The sequence below is a fragment of the Oryx dammah genome, unplaced genomic scaffold (genome assembly GCF_014754425.2).
Source record: "Oryx dammah isolate SB20612 unplaced genomic scaffold, SCBI_Odam_1.1 HiC_scaffold_25, whole genome shotgun sequence".
Classification (NCBI taxonomy): domain Eukaryota; kingdom Metazoa; phylum Chordata; class Mammalia; order Artiodactyla; family Bovidae; genus Oryx; species Oryx dammah.
Window position 1 is genome coordinate 20,097,719 of NW_024070209.1, and position 18,537 is coordinate 20,116,255.

Sequence of the window (18,537 nt, forward strand, 5' to 3'; positions counted from 1 at the left end):
GACTCTTATAATAGATACATTGGCCTGATTTATGATGTTCCATAAAGTCTCCTAGGCTCTATTTCTTCATTCTTTTTTTCTTTTGACTCTTCAGACTCAATAGTTTTAAGTGTTTTGTCTTCACATTTGCTGCTTCTTTCTTCTGCTTATTCAAGTATTTTCTTGATCCTTTCTAGTGGAGAATCCCAGGGACAGCAGAGCCTGGTGGGCTGCCGTCTATGGGGTCGCACAGAGTCGGACACGACTGAAGTGACTTAGCAGCAGCAGCAGCAGTAGTGGATTTCTCTACTTACTGCTTTTTATGTTCCAGAATTTCTGTTGGTCCTCTTTTTAATAATTTCTAGCTCTTTGTTTTCTCTTTTTGTTCATTTATTTTCCCAATTTCCTTTTCTTCTTTCTCCATTTTTTTCCTTTAACTCTTTGAACATATTTAAGGCTGTTGTTTAAAAAATTTTTGTCTCAATAAGCACAAAGGCTGTATTTCTTTAGAGTCAGGTTCTGGAAATTTATTTTGTTCATTTGAAGGGCAGTCTTTCCCTGAACTTTGTATTCTTTGTGATCTTTTGTTGAAAATTGTACATTTTGAAAAAATAGCCATCTATTCTAGATTTGCAGATTGGCTGTATACAGGGAAGACCCACTAATTCGCCCAATACAAAGGCTTATGGGCTTTTCAGGTCTTTCCTAGGCATTAGTTTTCTGTGGGCCTGAGTATGTGCTTTCCCCCAAATACATAACCATTTAAAAATATCTTTTCAATAAGAATCTCATTCTGTTCTTCTTGGCACCTTAGGTGTCTTATAATATTCCTCTCCCCATAATCTCTTGTGCCCAGGCATCCATTAGTCTATGTTCCCTCTGTAGCTCTCACATGTCACAGTGATTGCCACAGCTTTCAGTGGCCTCTAATATGATGCCCATATTATGCCTTCATTTCTGCCTGAACTCTAAGGAAAGCTAAACAGAAACTAGTTTTCTAGGAAGCCCCTCAACATGCTAGAACATTGCAAACAAGATGCACTCACTTCCTTCTCTCCTAAGGGAGGAGCTGAGAATTGCATGACTTTTTCCCAGCCATGCTGTGCCGTACCAGGGAAGGGTGAAGCAAGGGTGAGTGAAAACACTGTGAAGTGTTCTGCCGTTTGAATATGGGTTTTTCTTGATTGCTGCAAATCCTTGAGTACTTTTTAGATCTCCCACAAAGCTGTGTCAATCTGTCTGTGGTTGTTTAGTGTTTCCATGGAGGAATGAGGGCCTAGAGCTTCCTAGTTTATCATCTTGCTGACATCTGTCTCTCTTAGTATGTATCTTAAAAAAGATGTGGGAGCAGTCAGGTGTGTGTGGGTAAGGTTAAGCAAAAGGAACTAAATCAAAATGCCTGATACGGAGAGAGGCCACAGTACTGAAGGCAGGCATGTTTTTGCATATTCTGATGCAACTCACTACTGATATATTTCTATAAATACACTATTTTCATAGCAAATAATGTCATTTTCTCTTTAAATAATAAAACTATGCCTGCAAATATGCTATTGTTCTGTTAAAGCAAAGAATCAATTGTACAACAAAAAAGAGATACATAAAATGGCATAATTCTTAGTCAAATTTGGAGCAGAAAATAAGCCAGAAAAGTCCTATTAGAAGATGAATGTTTGTAAGTAAATTTGACATTTGAGGGCAGACTTTTCCAGGCCTGCTGAAAGAGTGTTGGAAGACTGTTAGACATTAGATAACCTATAAAATGCTTTTTTTGTTGTTGTTTTTTGCCCACAGTAGAAATCTAAGCTCTTAACACAAAGTCATATGTATGTTGTATATTTTCCCAGGCATATTTATTTCCCAGGCCCTATTTTTAAAGTTTGCTTTTAAAACTTTCTTATAGTTTTTAATAATGCCCAATTATAAGTAGAAGATTCCTTTTCACAATTTTTTTTGCACTTGGGTATTTTTTTAATGTGGAGAAGAGACCAGGCTAGTTGTTCTCTTTCTTAGTTTTTTTGGCCAGTTTGTCTATTGTCATGCCAATACCACACTGATTTATCATTGCTTTATTCTCTATATTATAGTCCTGATATCTGTTCTTTAAAATTATCTTGGCTTTTCTTATTTTTTTCTCTTAAAAAATTTTTTTTGAGGTACAGTTAATTTACAATTTTGTGGTTGTTTCAAGTGTACAGTAAAATGATTTTTTGCTGGAGAGTTTTCTCTGGATATATGCTCAAGAGTGGGATTGCAGGATCCTATGGTAACTCAATTTTTAATTTTTTAAGGAATTTCCATACTGTTCTCCACAGTGGTTGTACAAATTTACATTCCCACCAACAGTGTAGGAGGATTTATTTTTCTCCATACCATCTCCAGCACTTGTTACTTATAGACTCTTTAATCATAGCTATTCTGACTGGTGTGAGGTGATATCCCATTGTAGTTTTGGTTTGCATTTCTCTAATAATTAGTGATATTGAGCATTTTTTCTTGTGTCTGTTGGTCATCTCTATATCTTCTTTGGAGAAATGTCTCCTTGTCTTCTGCCCATTTTTTATTATTTTTTTATGTTAAGCTGTATGAGCTATTTATATATTTTGGAAATTAATCCCTTGTCAGTAGCACTGTTTGCAAACATTTTCTCACAGTATCAGTTGTCTTTTCATTTTTCTGTATGGTTTCCTTTGATGTGCAAATGCTTTTAAGTTTAATTAGGTTCTATTTGTTTGTTTTTGTTTTTATTTCCATTATTTTAGGAGATACATCCCCCTAAAAAATATTGCTGCAATTTATGTCAAAGAGTGTTCTGCCTGTTTTCTTTTAGGAGTTTTATAGTATCTGGTCTTACATTTAGGTCTTACATCTGGTCTTCTTTAATCCATTCTGAGTTCATTTTTGTATATGGTGTTAGAGAATGTTAAAACTTCATTCTTTTACATGTAACTGTCCAGTTTTCCTAGCACTACTTATTAAAGAGACTGGTTATTGTCCATTTTATATCCCTGCCTCTATTGTAAATTAATTGGCCATAAGTGCGTGGCTTATTTCTGGGCTTTCTGTTATGTTGCATTGATTTATATGTCTATTTTTGTGCCAGTAACACACTGTTTTGATTACTGTAGCTTTATAGTGTACTCTGAAGTCAGGATGCCTGATCCCTCTAGCTTCATTCTTCTTTCTCAAGATTGGTTGAGCTTTTGGGAGTTTTTTCTGTTTATATGCAAATTTTATAATTTTAAGTTCTAGTTCTGTAAAAAATGTCATTGGTAATTTGATTGGGATTGCATTGAATCTGTCTATTTCCTTAAGTAATGGTTTGGTTCTTTTTACACTTGTGCTTCCATGTTAAGTTTAGAGTCAGGTAAGTTCCATAGGAAAATACCATTGTGGTTTTGATTGGGATTATGTTAAAACTATTAATTTGGTACCATATGAAACTGGTTTAAAGTTAAGTTTTTCTGTCAGTGGATATGACATCTTTTCCTATCTATTTAAACATGTTTTAATGTTCTCTGATGATATTTTATAATTTTCTATAGAAAAATCTTACAAACTTCTTGTGGAATTTTTTCCTGGATACTGTGTATTTTTCCTGTATATAGTCCTATAGTATATAAAGGCTATATTTTATAAAATTACATTTTGTAACTTGTTCTAGAGATATAGGAATCTGTGTGCTTAGTCACTCAGTCATGTCTGATTCTTTGCTATCCCATAGACTGTAGCCTGCCAGGCTCCTCTGTCCATGGGGATAATTGATCATATATGTTAGTTTTATTTACTCATCTGTAAATTCTGTTAGATTTTCTTTCAATTTAAATACTGAATACTGTCTGTCTGTTTGAGCTGCTACAAGTACCATAGAATGGGTAGCTTATAAACAACATAAATTTCATTTTCACAGTTCTGGAGGCTGGGAAGCTCATGATCAAGGTTACAGCAGATTCAGTATCTGGTGAAAACCTACTTTCTGTTTCACAGACAACTTCTTGTGGTGTTCTTGCTGGATGAGGGGAGCTAGATTTTCCTTTTATTGAATAATCTTCAAATAATACCAGTTCTGTTTCTTATTTCCCAATTCTTATCTATTTTTTGTTTTTCTTTTAATATTGTGCTAACAGAACCTGCAGTGCTCTGATAAATAGAAGCAACAATATTGGTTATCCTTCTCTATTTCTGATTTTAAAGAGAATGCTTATAAAGTTTCATCATTATATGTGAACTGTATCATGGTTTGGGGTTTATATTCTATTATAAGAAGTTCTGTTCCTTGTTTATGGGTTTGGTATTTCTTTTGTCTTGAAATGGTATTGAATTCATTGAAAAAAAAGTTTTGGTGACCACTATAAAGATCATATAGTTTTCCTCATTTTATCTGTTACACTAGAGAAATTTTCTAATGTTAACTGTGCTTGTAATTCATGAGATAAACTCAGTTTGGTTATGATGCATTCTTTCATGTGTGTTGAAATTTTTTGGCTGATATTCTGGAGGATTTTTGTGTCAAAATTTATATGTGAAATTGGCCTATAATTTTTATTACTTATTTTACTATACTTATTTGGTTTTGGCATTAGCTTTACTACCTTCATAAACGGAGAAGGCAATGGCACCCCACTCCAGTACTCTTGCCTGGAAAATCCCATGGATGGAGGAGCCTGGTGGGCTGCAGTCCATGGGGTCACTAAGAGTCGGCCACGACTGAGCGACTTCACTTTCACTTTTCACTTTCATGCATTGGAGAAGGAAATGGCAACCCACTCCAGTGTTCTTGCCTGGAGAATCCCAGGGATTGGGGAGCCTGGTGGGCTGCCGTCTATGGGGTCGCACAGAGTCAGACATGACTGAAGTGACTTAGCAGCAGCTTCATAAAATGATGTAAGTAATGTTTCCTCTTTTTTAATTCCTTAGAATTTGAATAAATCAAATTCTTCGCATATATTGATGGAACTCTCTATATAGCTATTCTGTGTTTTCCCTCTATTAGAATAGACATACAAGTTCTGATTTAATTGATTTAATGGCTATAGAATATTCAGTTTTTTCTTATAAAAAATAGCATCTCTATTGAGATATTATTTGTATAACATAAAATTCACCCTTCTAAAGTGTACTGTTTGGTGGGTTTTAGTTTAAGTAATAGTGTCTGATATTAAACTAGTTTCTTTCTTTTGGTTATTATTTTCTTACTGTATCTCAGGTGCATAGAATTGTACTAAAAACTGTCTTTAGTTTATGCAAACTCTGATTAATGGTCCATGCATGTGCCACTTTTACTCATTTACTTAGTTTGCTATTATAAACAATATAATAAGCATCTGTGAAACCACCTGCTAAAGCAAGACTAATCTGACATGCTATATCTGTCTTGTAGCATACTTTTCATTTGCGTATGAGGTTGTTTCTTGACTCTGTTCTGTTTTCAGTTACTCATCCATCCTTTTACCAATTGCAGTCTGTCTTTAATTATTGTAGCTGCAAGATAGGTCTAATATCTGGTGAGGTAAGTCTTCTCTCCCTGTTCTCTTTCTTAACAGTGCTTTGACTATTCTAGGCTGTTTACCTTTTCATGTAACTTTTAGGATCATTTCATTAAATTGTATGAAATTTCTTCTTAGGTTTATAAAATTGGAGTTACATTGAATCTGTAGTCTAGAGAGAATTCATTCATTTATAATATCAGTTGTTTGTAGCCATGAACATGATATATTTTTTCATGAATTTAGGTTCTTTTATAAGCAGTTTTTAATATATCTTTTATATCTTCTCCATATAATTTCTACATGTTTTATTAAGTTTATTCCTGGGTGTCTGGCATTCTCTGAGATCATCATAAGTGAAATACTTTATTTAATTTTGTTTTTTAGGCTTTTGCTGCTAATATATTAGAAATGAAACTGACATATTTTAGTATTATATGCAGCCAACTTGCTAAACTCTGTTAGTCCCACAATTTGTAGGTTTCTAATGTATACTATGTAGGTAACTGTAGCATCTGCCATAATATGAAGATTATGTTTGAATAAGGGTGTCATACAGGTGAGGAGGTAAATTAACATAGATACTCAGTGGAGAACATACCAGGCAGAAAGACCAGCAAACACAAAGATATTAAAGCAGGAAGGAAGCCAGTATTCCTGGAGTGCTGATTAAGCAGGAGAGTGATAGGAGATGAGGTCAGAGGTATTGGCCTCAATTATAAAGGACCCTATAGATAACTCTAAGCACTTAACATTCTTACTATGATTTTGTCATCCAGTGGAGGGTTTTGAGCAAAGGGTTACCTGATCTGATTCAGCTTTTTAGAGGACCACTGTGGCTCCTATGTTGAGAATAAACTATAATGGTCGAGGACTAAAGCAGGGAGACACAACAGGGTTGCATTAATACAGGTAACCTGGTGGTGGTCTAGACCAGGGGAGTAGTGGGTAGAGGTGGTGAGAGGCAACTGGATCCTGGATATATTTTGAAGATAGAAACAACAGAGATTTCTGAACGTTGCTTAGGTTAGACAAAGAAGTCAAGAATGATTCGAAATTTTTGGTTTGAGCAGTTAGAAGAATGAAGTTGCCGTTAATAATGTTGTTAAAGAAGTTGAGTATCATTTATATAGTGTCTTCTTAATAAGGACTTTGAAGAAAATGTATTTGAGTCAGTAGTGAAAATAGGTGTACTTCTCTCGGGAACTTGCTTCCTTTCTCTTTGTTAGTATCTGCTGGAGACTGTGACTGCTTCAGCTGTTAGAAGATGTGAAATCACATTTATGTGCCTTTTAGCAAGGGTATAGGTATCTAAAGTATATGTACTTTTTTATTGGCCTTATTCACATTTGACTTTGTTTTTATCTTTTCTCACCACTTCTAACTCATTCTCTTCTGTGTTATATATCCTTATATACTTCCTTAAGATCTTTTTTAGAACAAGGTAATGTGTGAATAAATGAAAATAAATTGTTGCATTATATGCCACCAAAAAGGAAATGTGGGAAGTAGCATGAATTTTTAACAACTCAGCTAAGGGTTAGAACATCATCTTGAACTACAAATTTATGCATATATATGTGTGTGTGTGTGTGTGTGTGTGTGAATATATGTGTGTATATACATATGTATATATAAATACATGACTATATATATATTTAATTTATATATATACCCGACTGCCTCCGAGTTCCTACAACTCTATATCATTCATTCAGCAGTATCCACTGAGCATCCACTATGTGCCAGGTGCTGTTCTAGGCACTTGATGACATCAGTTAATAAAACAAAGAATTGTTTTAGGGATCATGTTGTGAGTGAGCATGCATTCTAGTGGGAGAGATCCTGACAAAAATAACCCAGGTGGTAGGTTAGTAGAATATACAGTGTATCAGAAGACAGTATGTACTACAGGAAAAAAAAAAAAAAGTCAAGCACGATAAGGGAGATTGGTGAAGGAAATGCACATGGGTTGAGAAGTGGTGGTTGCAACATTAAACAAAGTGGTCTGGATGGGCTATATTGAGATAGCACGTTCAACAGAGACTTGAAGGAGGTGAGGGTGTGAGTTATGGCTCAGATGGTAAAGAATCTGCCTGCAATGCAGGAGACCTGGGTTTGATCCCTGGGTTAGGAAGATTCCCTGGAGAAGGGCATGCTAACCCACTCCAGTATTCTTGCCTGGAGAATCCCCTTGGACAGAGGAGCCTGGTGGGCTACTGTCCATGGGGTTGCAAAGAGTTGGACACGACTGAGCGACTAAGTGCAGCACAGCACTGAAGGAAGAGCCATCCCGTCATTGGGAACAGAAAGCAAAGGTCTTGATGTAGGAATGTCCTGGCTTGTTTAAGGAGTAGCTGGGCAGCCAGCATCCAATTGACTGAATGAGAAACAAGCTGGGAAATAAGGTCAGAGAGTCGACTGAGGTGGGAGGCAACTCTCATCCAGTTTTGTAGATGGTTATTAGGAAACGTGATTAGTCGCTCAGTTGTGTCCGACTCTTTGTGACCCCACAGACTGTACGGGCTGCTGTGTCCATGGGGATTCTCCAGGCAAGAATACTGGGGTGGGTTGTCATGCCCTCCTCCAGGGATTAGTACATGAGCTTTCTCTGAGTGAAAGGAGGTACCATTGCAGGATTTCAAGCCTAGAGTAGAATGATTTGACTTACATTTTAAAAGGATCTCTCTGGCCATTAAAGTATAACTTTCCAGAGAGTTGATGATTATTTCTGCAATTTTAGGTATGTTACAGCTAATACTGACACCGAAGAACAGAGTTTTCCAGTCCCTAAGGCGTTTAACACTCATGTGGAGGAATTAAATTTAGATGCCCTTATTCAAATGGCTGATAATTTACGAGTGAATGAGGGCAAAAAAGTGGAGAGTTTTGAGCTGCTTTGTGACCACAAAGAAAAGGTAAGATATATGTGATAATAACTTGTTTGTATAGTTTTAATTTTTATTTAATTTACTTTTCCATTCATGTTATGACCACAGCAATTGTGTCACAGTTTACAAAAGCTAAATGACTGGTGTAAATTTTTTTAATAATATTACAAAAAACTTTTTTAAACTAAATAAAGTTTATTCAAAAAACCAAGATCATGGCATTCAGTCCCATCCCTTCATGGCATATAGATGGGGAAAAAGTGGAAACAGTGACAGATTTTATTTTCTTGGGCTAAAAAATCACTGCAGATGGTGACTGCAGCCATGAAATTGAAAGACACTTGCTCCTTGGAAGAAAAGGTATGACAAACCTAGACAGCATATTAAAAAGCTGAAATATCACTTTGCTGACAAAAGTCCATATAGTCAAAGCTATAGTTTTTACAGTAGTCATATATAGATGTGAGAGTTGGGCTGTAAAGAAAACTGAACATCGAGGAACTGATGCTTTCAAACTTGTGAAGAAAACTCTTGAGAGTCCCTTGGACAGCAAGGAGATCAAATCAGTCAATCCTAAAGTAAATCAACCCTGAATATTCATTGGAAGGACTGATGCTGAAGCTGAAGCTCCAATATGTATTTTGGCCACCTGGTGGGAAAAGCAGACTCATTGGAAAAAACCTTAATGTTGGAAAAGATTGAAGGAAGGAGGAGAAGAGGGCAACAGAGGATGAGATGGTTGGATGGCATCGTCGACACGATGGACATGAATTTGTGCAAACTCCTGGAGATAGTAGAGAACGGAGGAACCTGGCGTGCTGCAGTCCCATGGAGTAGCAAAGGGTTGGTCTCAACTTGGAGTCAGACACGGCAACAACTACGAAGGGTTTATTAGGCTCAAAGGTCGTAAAAATGAGAACCAGAGATCTGGTTGATTATACAGATTGACATTGATTTTATCAATCTGATATATTTCTTAAATATTTTATAACAGATAAAGGGCCAGATGTACTGCTTCTCAAGGGAGGAAAAGCTACACTTTAAGCTCACTATCTTTCAGTTATTAATGTAACAGCCGTTGGTATTTCACTGTGTTTCTACTAGTAATCATTTTTCAGTGTTTAATGTTGGACTGAATTGACAAAGCTCATCCTTCCCACCACCACCCCACCAAAGGGGAAAAAAAGGATTTTGGAATATCACAAAGATCAATAAATCTTCTTTCCCATGAGAAATTTAAGGCTAACTTTTGAGGATTTAGAAACTCAAAATACATGAACTCAAAGTTTTTGAATCTCTAGCGTTGTTCTTTAGGTAATTTAGGTTAAAAAAAATGTGACTGCTCTTTTGAATATATATAACCTCTAATAACTTAGAGATATTATCTGAAATGCCCATTGAGGCATCATATTGACAGTAGTTAAGTTAGAAAGGAAAGCAAGGAGAGGATACTACCACCCAGAGAGAATTCATAAATTCTAACACTTAGTTTTCTCTTCTTCATAGGTGCGGAACTGGTGTCTGCATAATATTCATTGGTTTCTAAGACCCAAATGTAACACCACACTAGATCACACTTTATAGCCATGAATATTTGAATTTAAAGTGTGATATACACATGAATGCATATCACACTAAGTACCAGTTTACCTACCTAATTTTTTAAAAGGTTGCAGTAGTTTAGTTACATTACTAAGTTTATCTAATGGGCAGTTCTGTGTGTTCAGTTTAGAGATGAAATAGAGTTTATTTGGCGATTTGCTCGTGCTTATGGAGACATGTATGAGCTATCTACAAATACACAAGAAAAGAAGCATTATGCTAATATTGGTAAGTATTTTGTGAATATTAATTATTCTTAGGTAGTAATCATTATTATAGTAAACCACAAATGAATTTTTAGATAAAAGTATATGGTCTTTAAAAATATTTGAGTATATTAGAATAGACAACTGAAAAACTCAAATTCCAGCTTTCAAAATTTATAAAATCATAGAAAGATGATACATTAAATGGTAGTAAGTTGAGAAGCAATAATAATAGTAGTCTTTCACCAAAACTAAAATAACCCTTCTTACTTCCTATAACATAGAACTCCAGGTACCACAAAGAAATAACTACTCAGACTTTAATGTTTTTTCAAAATTTCTCTCAGTAAAACAAGATAAGCCTTGAGTTGACAATTGTTTAAGCAGAGTGACGAGTCCATGATTGTTCCTTATATCACCCTGTTTTCTAAAGTAACAACAAAGAATAACAGCCAGGATGCTAAATGATCTCACAAGATCAATGCAGAGACAGGCAATTGTAATTCAGTGCACAGGTAATAAGTGCCTGGCAGAGAAGCCAGGAAATTGGAGACTGGAGTTGAAGGGCATGGGCACTCAGTATGAAGGAGGAAGAGTTTGCTGACTCTTGCTCCTCATGACAGTATATTTGAACTTGTTATGTGGAGGGAAGATTGGATCCCTGGAGAGTATAAAATTCTTTCCTAACCTGCTAACTGTGGTGTCCCATTTTTGCAGTACATCTGTTGAAGTCCTATGACTGATCACACTTGTCTTGCAGATCAAATATGAATCATATCTAAAAGAACATATTTGTAACTTTCAAGATTAAATGATGGACACAAATAGACCACAAAATACAATTTTTTTAGGGGAAATAGGTTTCTTTTCAGGCTGAAGCTGCATCAGTGAGGGTACAAAACCAGTATGTATACTACCTGGCTCCCTTTTATATTCTCAGAGCGATGGAATCTTTAGGCAGTGCCCTCAAAGCTATTTTTGTTCACTTGGTAATATAGGTAAGATGTTGATGTAGTTTTTAATGTTTATACATTTAAAATATTTATGTTTTTCAAGCACTTATTATCAAATTATTAACTCTTCTAATATATGCCCACAATGTAATATCAGTTGTCATTTTAAAAGACTGCTTTTTAATTTTTTTCCAATTTGTGTAGATTTCTACACTGCGTAGTTCTCTTAATGGAGAGAGCTATAGAATACCACCTTAACAAATAGGAGAATGATTTTAGAATAAAAGATCTTTATTTATAAAGATTATCTAAACTACTTATTTAGAAGAGCATTTTTCAAATCATTGGATCACATCATTGCTCTTCAAGCAAAAGAAAAAGAGCAGAGAAAAGGAGAGTGTATGAAATAAAACAGCAGCTTTTTGAGAAAGATTTTGAGAATGTGGTTTAGACAAACCTCTATCCAGAAATTAACAGATTATTAAAAGTTATTCTAAAATGAAGTAAAATTATTTAGGGGAATTATCTAAGCACTGAGTGTGTTCACTATCATGAATGATTAGATAAGAGCTTCTCTGGGACACCTTCCCTTACTCCTTTAGATAGAGTTGCTCTCTCCACTCTCTGCTATGCTCTTTTTAACCTTGTATTTATCTTTATACATAATTTTTTTGTTTATATACCTGCTGCCTACTGAACAATGAATTCTTAGAGGTCAAGAATTGTGTTTTATTTGACTTTTTATTCCCAGGGGCTCACACAATATGACATTTATAAAGTACTCAGTAAATGTTGGTTGAGTTAATTATAAAGCAGTATCTATTAATAATGATCGAATGACTTCTTTTGCATTTGGTTAAATCACTTAGTCCAGTGAGTCTGCACTTGAATTTGTATCAGAAATAAAGGCCATTAACCCGCTAAAGGCCAGTTAATGCAGATAGCTGTCTCAGAGGTTATGATCGAGTAAGTCTTCCATGTGGCCCCAAATTTGCTTTTATAACAAGATTCTAGGTAATGATTTCTGGTATTGGGATCATACTTTTGGGAACTACTGGCTTAATTCAATAATTTATCTCCTACCAACTCACATGAAGGTACCAAACTGTAAGTACATTTATCTTTCAGGAAAGACATTAGGTGAAAAAGCTATTATGAGAGCACCCGAGAATGGATATTGTCATCTATGGTAAGTACATAAAATTTATGCAATAATTGTTCTGTTTATTCCCATGTATTTTTCAGTATGTATATTTTAAATGTTTTTTTAAGATAAACTTTCATTGAATATTTCATAACTGAGTCTACCAAGTCAAATAACTTTGAATATGATAAATTCTAATTAAATTATATTTGTATAAGATTTTGTTTGGAAACAAATGCTAAAATGATGCCATGTTTCTAAATGTAGGGAGAATGCTTCAAAGAATAAAAGCACATCAGCCATTATACCTTGAAGACAAGGTATACACACTCCATAAGTGAAAGAAAAGCCATTTCTAATATAAGAAAACTCAAACAAAGGAAATTTAATTAGTTGGATGGTTGTAGGTGGGTATCCTTGGGACAAGAAATTTATTCTTGAGAGTATTGTTTTGTTTTGGATCCTTTGTATATTTAAAATTATAAAACACAAGAATAAATATATTGTTTTTAATTAATATTTCATTTTACTCACAGTTGCATTTTTGCAACGTTTCTCAGTTCCTTAATTATTTTTTCTCCCCAGCAATATAGGTATGTTAGGTGCTAGTAATAAATTTATCTATGACCCTTCTCTCAGACCTAGGTTTTCAGAAATCCACACCTCTTTGGGATTATTTTATTATTCAGAGATGCTTTAGGCAAAATCTCTCTTAAAATGGCTTCTTTCCTGCAGGTTCACGTTTATTCTCCAGGAAATTCGTATTTCCTCCAATTCAAAATTGCAATCCATTTTCTCAAAGCAGACCTGTTTCTTTATATTGCCACCAGCAGGGGGAGCACCACTCACAAACTCTCATTTTAAAATTCCCTGGGCAGAAATCAGAACATTTTTTAATGTCCCCCAAACACTAAAGGACAGACTCTAAGGGACATACCAAAATAAGAGCAAATCTTTTGAAGCTGCCATCACATGGCTTAAAATGAGATACAAGCCTACCCCATTCCCTCTCCCATGAGAAGGTGGGACAAGACTCCAAGTACCCTAGCAATTCTATTTGCAGAAATCGCCCCCTCCAGCTCTCTTCTGCTACAGAGAATTCTTTGCCTTCTCTTAGACAGCTTCCTCTTTCTCTGGTGTCCTCTGCCTTGTCCTATGTGCTGTGTGTGCTTAGTCGCTCAGTCGTGTCTGACTCTTTGCAACCCCATGGATTGTAGCCCACCAGGCTCCTCTGTCCATGGGGATTCTCCAGGCAAGAATACTAGAGTGGGTTGCCATGCCCTCCTCCAGAACATCTTCCCAACCCAGGGATCGAACCCCGGTCTCCCGCACTGGGGGTGGATTCTTTACTGTCTGAACCACCAGGGAAGCCCTCCTTCTCCCATACATGCATCTGTGTCAGTGAAGAATCGCATTAAAAAAGGTACATTTGATGTTAATCCTCAACTTGAGGACACTTATCAGTGTGAACTTCCAAATTGCCATACAAGAACAATCCTGACTCTTCCCTGAAGGCATCATAAACACTTTAAAATTCACTGTGTGAGGACAGATTATGCTTAACTCTTTCTTAGTGTATTTCCCAGCCTGTCTTCCACTAATCTGGCTACTTCTCCTTTGTTCATCTATTTTCACTTTTGTTGTGTGTGTGCATGTGTGCAAAGTCGCTTCAGTCATGGCCAACTCTTTGCCACCCTATGGATGGTAGCCCACCAGGCTCCTCTGTCCATGGGATTCTCCAGGCAAGGATACTGCAGTGGGTTGCCAGGCCTTTCTCCAGGGGATCTTTCCGAGCCAGGAATGAAACCCCTGCCGCCTGCAGCCCCTGCATTGCAGTGGATTCTCTACCACTGAGCCACTAGGGAAGCCCTTTTGTTGTGTACTCACTGCCTTGTTTGGGCTTCCCCAGTGGCTCGGCGGAGAAGGCAATGGCACCCCACTCCAGTGTTCTTGCCTGGAGAATCCCAGGGACGGAGGAGCCTGGTGGGCTGCCGTCTATGGGGTCGCCCAGAGTCAGACACGACTGACGCTATTTAGCAGCAGCAGCAGTGGCTCAGCGGTAAAGAATCTGCCTGCAATGCAGGAGCTGCAGGACACACAGGTTCGATCCCTGGGTTGGGAAATTGCCCTGGAGGTGACTCACTCCAGTATTCTTGCCTGGAGAATCCCCACAGACAAAAGAGCCTGGCAGGCTACAGCCCATGGGGTCACAAAGAGATGAACATGACTAAAGCGACTTAGCTCGCACACAACTGCCTTATTTATAACCGTGATATTTGGCCATGCGGGAAATCTTGTCCATATGCACACAGAGACACACAGAGTACTGATCCATTTGTGGTTCACATTATTTTTTTATTCAGGATAACCTTTTAATTAAAAAACAGTTAAAATCTGGTCAGTTAATAAAATTTAATAAATTCAAAAGTCAATTTTATCTTAATTTTTAGAATTTATTATGATGTACCTACTAGATTTAAGAATTCTCATTCAATTAAATATAGTAATAGAGGTTTAGGCTGATGGGAAAGAAAAATTAAAACTTTGATTTGAGAAGCAATGGGTGAAATGTAGGTTGACTGATTCCATAGTCAATTGTAATAAAATATCATGAAAATGTCTTATTCTGCTGGAATTTTCTTTCCTCAATATGTTAAGACTTTTTCTCATTCATTCATCATAAATGACAAACCATGGCCGCCAGGCCAAATGCAACTGCCTGCTTTTGTAAATAAAATTTTATCGGAACACAGCCATCCCTGTGCATTTGTACATAGCAATGATGTTGAATAGTTGTAACAGACTCTCTGATCCCACAACCTAAAATGTTTACTACCTAACCCTGAAGCAAAAGTTTGTTGACCCACGGTTTACAGGGTGCTGTGATGGTTTATAAGCCTTCAATTTGAAATAAAAGAGCAATCATTAGAAATAATGTCATAAAGGATTGATATCAAGGGAATAATTGAAAAACAAATGCTATTTAAAAACTTGTTTTTCATCTTCATATTTTCCAAGTTAAATTGCCTTGTAACTTTAAAGCTACCTAAGCTTTCTGTAAAATTCTGTTGTTTTTGTTATACTGAAATACCTCTCGAATCAAGAGAGCAAAATTACCAATGGATTCACAGTTTGTTAGCTAATCAGGCCTGACCTTAATTATAAATAATGTCTTACATATTCATTGTGCTCTACTGTTCACAAATTATATCCACATGCATGTGTTTCGCAGAACAACCTGTTTCCATTTTATAGCAAGTGTAAGCAAGGCAGTCTGTGTGGATGGTGTTTGTGTGTGGGGGCTGGTATATGTGTGTGTCGTGTAGTGTTGTGATTAGTAACCAAGGGTCACACGATAAGTGGGGAAAATAAAAGCCAGATCTTATAGTTGTATATACTCAGTATTTCATCTTTTACATTACTCTTCCTCTGCTTTTTCACAGCATAAATAGCATTGGTACTAAATCAAAAGTGCTTCTTGGAGTTGATTTAATATTTGGCTTACTAGTTGTTGAGACAGGGCTGCTTGACAATTATTAAAATATTTGCTATAGATGAAAACAAAATACAGAATTTTTGTTAAAGCAAATATAGTTAGAACAACCTCTAGATGGAGGTCATAGACCATATTGTATATAGTTTCTTACTTGTTCCCATCAACCTAAGAGTTTACAAAGTAAAATTTTAAATTACATTTTTCAAGACAAACAGTATCAAAAAGAACAACCTATATACCACATACATATAGATATAGGTGAGATTGATTGCCAGAAAAGAAATGATGATTCTTTTGGGAAAAGTGGTCAGGTGAACTTTGAATTTATGATTTGTAAGAAGATAAATAATACTTTAGACTTTGAAGAAACAGACTTAAAAAAAAGTAAGACTCTGGTGACAGATTATTTATAAGGGAAAATGCACATATTTCATATTATGGTTTTCATAAGTCGTGTTTTTTCCTTTTTTCCCCCTTCACTTAGAGTAACTTGTAAAGAATGTGCTGAAAGAACTCTGTAAAAGCTAGATCAGATGTACATAAGCTTTTCTGCTTTTTCATAAAACAGAAGATTTATTCCACCACTATAGATCAGTGAACATCAAATCTTTTCCTTTGACTCCAGCACAAATAGTTGGTTGGGTTTTCTGTGAATGATGAAGTTCAAGTAGATCCAACATAGATTTTTTCTAAAAATGTGACATGATCTGTTTTTACTTTGCTAGTGGATAGAGTAGAGAAATTAAGCTAATTATCTGGATTTAAGGAAAGCATGAAGACAAGTTCACCTGTAATCTTCTTGGAGACGATGTTAAAGTACAGGCAAGATTCTGGGTTATCTGTGCTGTGAGAATGGTTTGAGCCTCAATCATTCAACAGAATATCTGTTGACAATATCATTATTCTATCATTCCAGATCTGAATCTTAGACACTAGTGTGTTCAGTCATTTTTTCAGTGGGTGAAGATATGGAAGGTATTCTTATAAAGGTTGCAGCTGGCACAAAAATAGGAGAAACAGGATGGATAATGGATGACAGGAGTAATTAAAAGATTTTCACATGGGAAAGAGATACTAAAAAAGATATGAATTAACAGGGATAAATATGAAAGGAGGGATGGAGAGAAAAATGTCAAAATTTAAGGACATGAGGGAAAAACAGATGGAAATTAGAAGGACGCGTGAGTGTAGTTAACAATAATGTATTAATGTTGGTTCATTATAAAATTTTTCAATATTGTATATCAATATTGCTACAGTTGTGATGGGCTTCCCAGGTGGCTTAGTGGTGAAGAATGTGCCTGCCAATGCAGGAGACCCAGGTTCAATCCCTGGGTTGGGAAGATCCCCTGGAGAAGGAAATGGAAACCCACTCCAGTGTTCTTGCCTGGGAAATCCCATGGACAGAGGAGCCATGGGGTCACAGAAGAGTCAGGCATGGCTGAGTGACTAAACAACAACAGTTATGATAAATGTATTAGCGTAATTTAAGATAGTGCTTAAATATAGTAATTTAAGTAGTATCTCCTAATATAGGTAAGTTCTCGGCTCACCTTTAATAGGTTGCTTTTGTCATAACTCTTGCTTTTACTGTTAGGAGATTATTAATTTGCTAATGAAAATTAAGAGGTCAAAAAAGTTATAACTGAAAAGTGGCCATTTTATTGGTGTGCAGAAGTTTTTGTGAATTGTGTGATCTTCTGTGTCCAGGAATGGGCTGAGTATTCCAAATTAAGAAAATTGTTCTCTTCAACTTCTTATTTGAACATTCATATGTGTATCCACAGAAACAATCAAGATAAATAACACACAAAATTGCATTTTCCTCTTCAGTTATGACAATGCAAGTGAAAATTAGGACCTACTTTTGAAATACTGATATTTGCATATAAGTTAGATAAGCAGGGTGACAATATACAGCCTCAGAAAAACTCTAAATACTTTTGTACAGAAATAGTCTGAATATAAAAAGTAATATATGCCCAATTTTTAGAGGGAGCAGTTTGCTGAACAAATATTGTATCCAATTTATAGTCAAGTAATTATTGATGTAAATTTTATATTCCTAATGGAAAAAAGGTAAAGAATTCATGAGATGCAATGTTGTAGTAGTGTGTTTCCAACGAAGGATTGAAGGGCCTGGGGAATTTTTGAAAAAACATAGTCTAAAATTATCTTTGATTTTAGTATTTTTAAAAAAATTTTTATTAGTTTTTGTTTTTAGTGATGATATTTATTTTAATTTTCAAATGACATTAAAGGGAACCGTGAACTTTTTATTTTTATGAAAAAGAAACAGGAATCTGTTGATACAGTATATTTTTCAGTTTAATACTTTTAATTTGGTTAGACTTTCCTGAGAGTCTCTTAGTGACTTTGATGTTGATGATTGTGATAGCAGCAGCTCATCTTTCATGAAATTCACTCATGCCAGGCACTATTCTAAGCAATTACATTTTAGATATTTTATCTCACAGCACATATACAAGATAGAAGGTGTTAGTATCCCCAGGTATAGATGAGGAAACTGGCCTCATGTTTATGTCAAGTATTTATTATTTTTAGGGTCCTTGCATCTATATGAATACTTTTGTTAAATATTAATGAATAGTTTAGATATGTTTTTTAAATGTTAAATTTCATGATATTTCATTAAAAATTTACACAGTGTCCACTGTTTTTATCCTTTTCAGGTATGCGGTTTTGTGTGGCTATGTATCTGAGTTTGAGGGCTTACAAAACAAAATTAACTACGGATATCGCTTCAAGGTATTTCTTGA

General features: G+C 35.6%; 1 protein-coding gene across 1 annotated transcript in view; it reads left to right on the forward strand.

Annotated features, from left to right (window-relative positions):
• LOC120851681 (regulator of microtubule dynamics protein 2) overlaps positions 1-18,537 on the forward strand; it is a 66,428-nt gene that overhangs the window by 16,623 nt on the left and 31,268 nt on the right. Inside the window, exons 3-6 of the mRNA XM_040224653.1 lie at positions 8,209-8,383; positions 10,084-10,186; positions 12,246-12,306; positions 18,451-18,526. Of these exons, the coding sequence (XP_040080587.1) occupies positions 8,209-8,383; positions 10,084-10,186; positions 12,246-12,306; positions 18,451-18,526 (415 nt within the window). The remainder of the gene's footprint in view (positions 1-8,208; positions 8,384-10,083; positions 10,187-12,245; positions 12,307-18,450; positions 18,527-18,537) is intronic.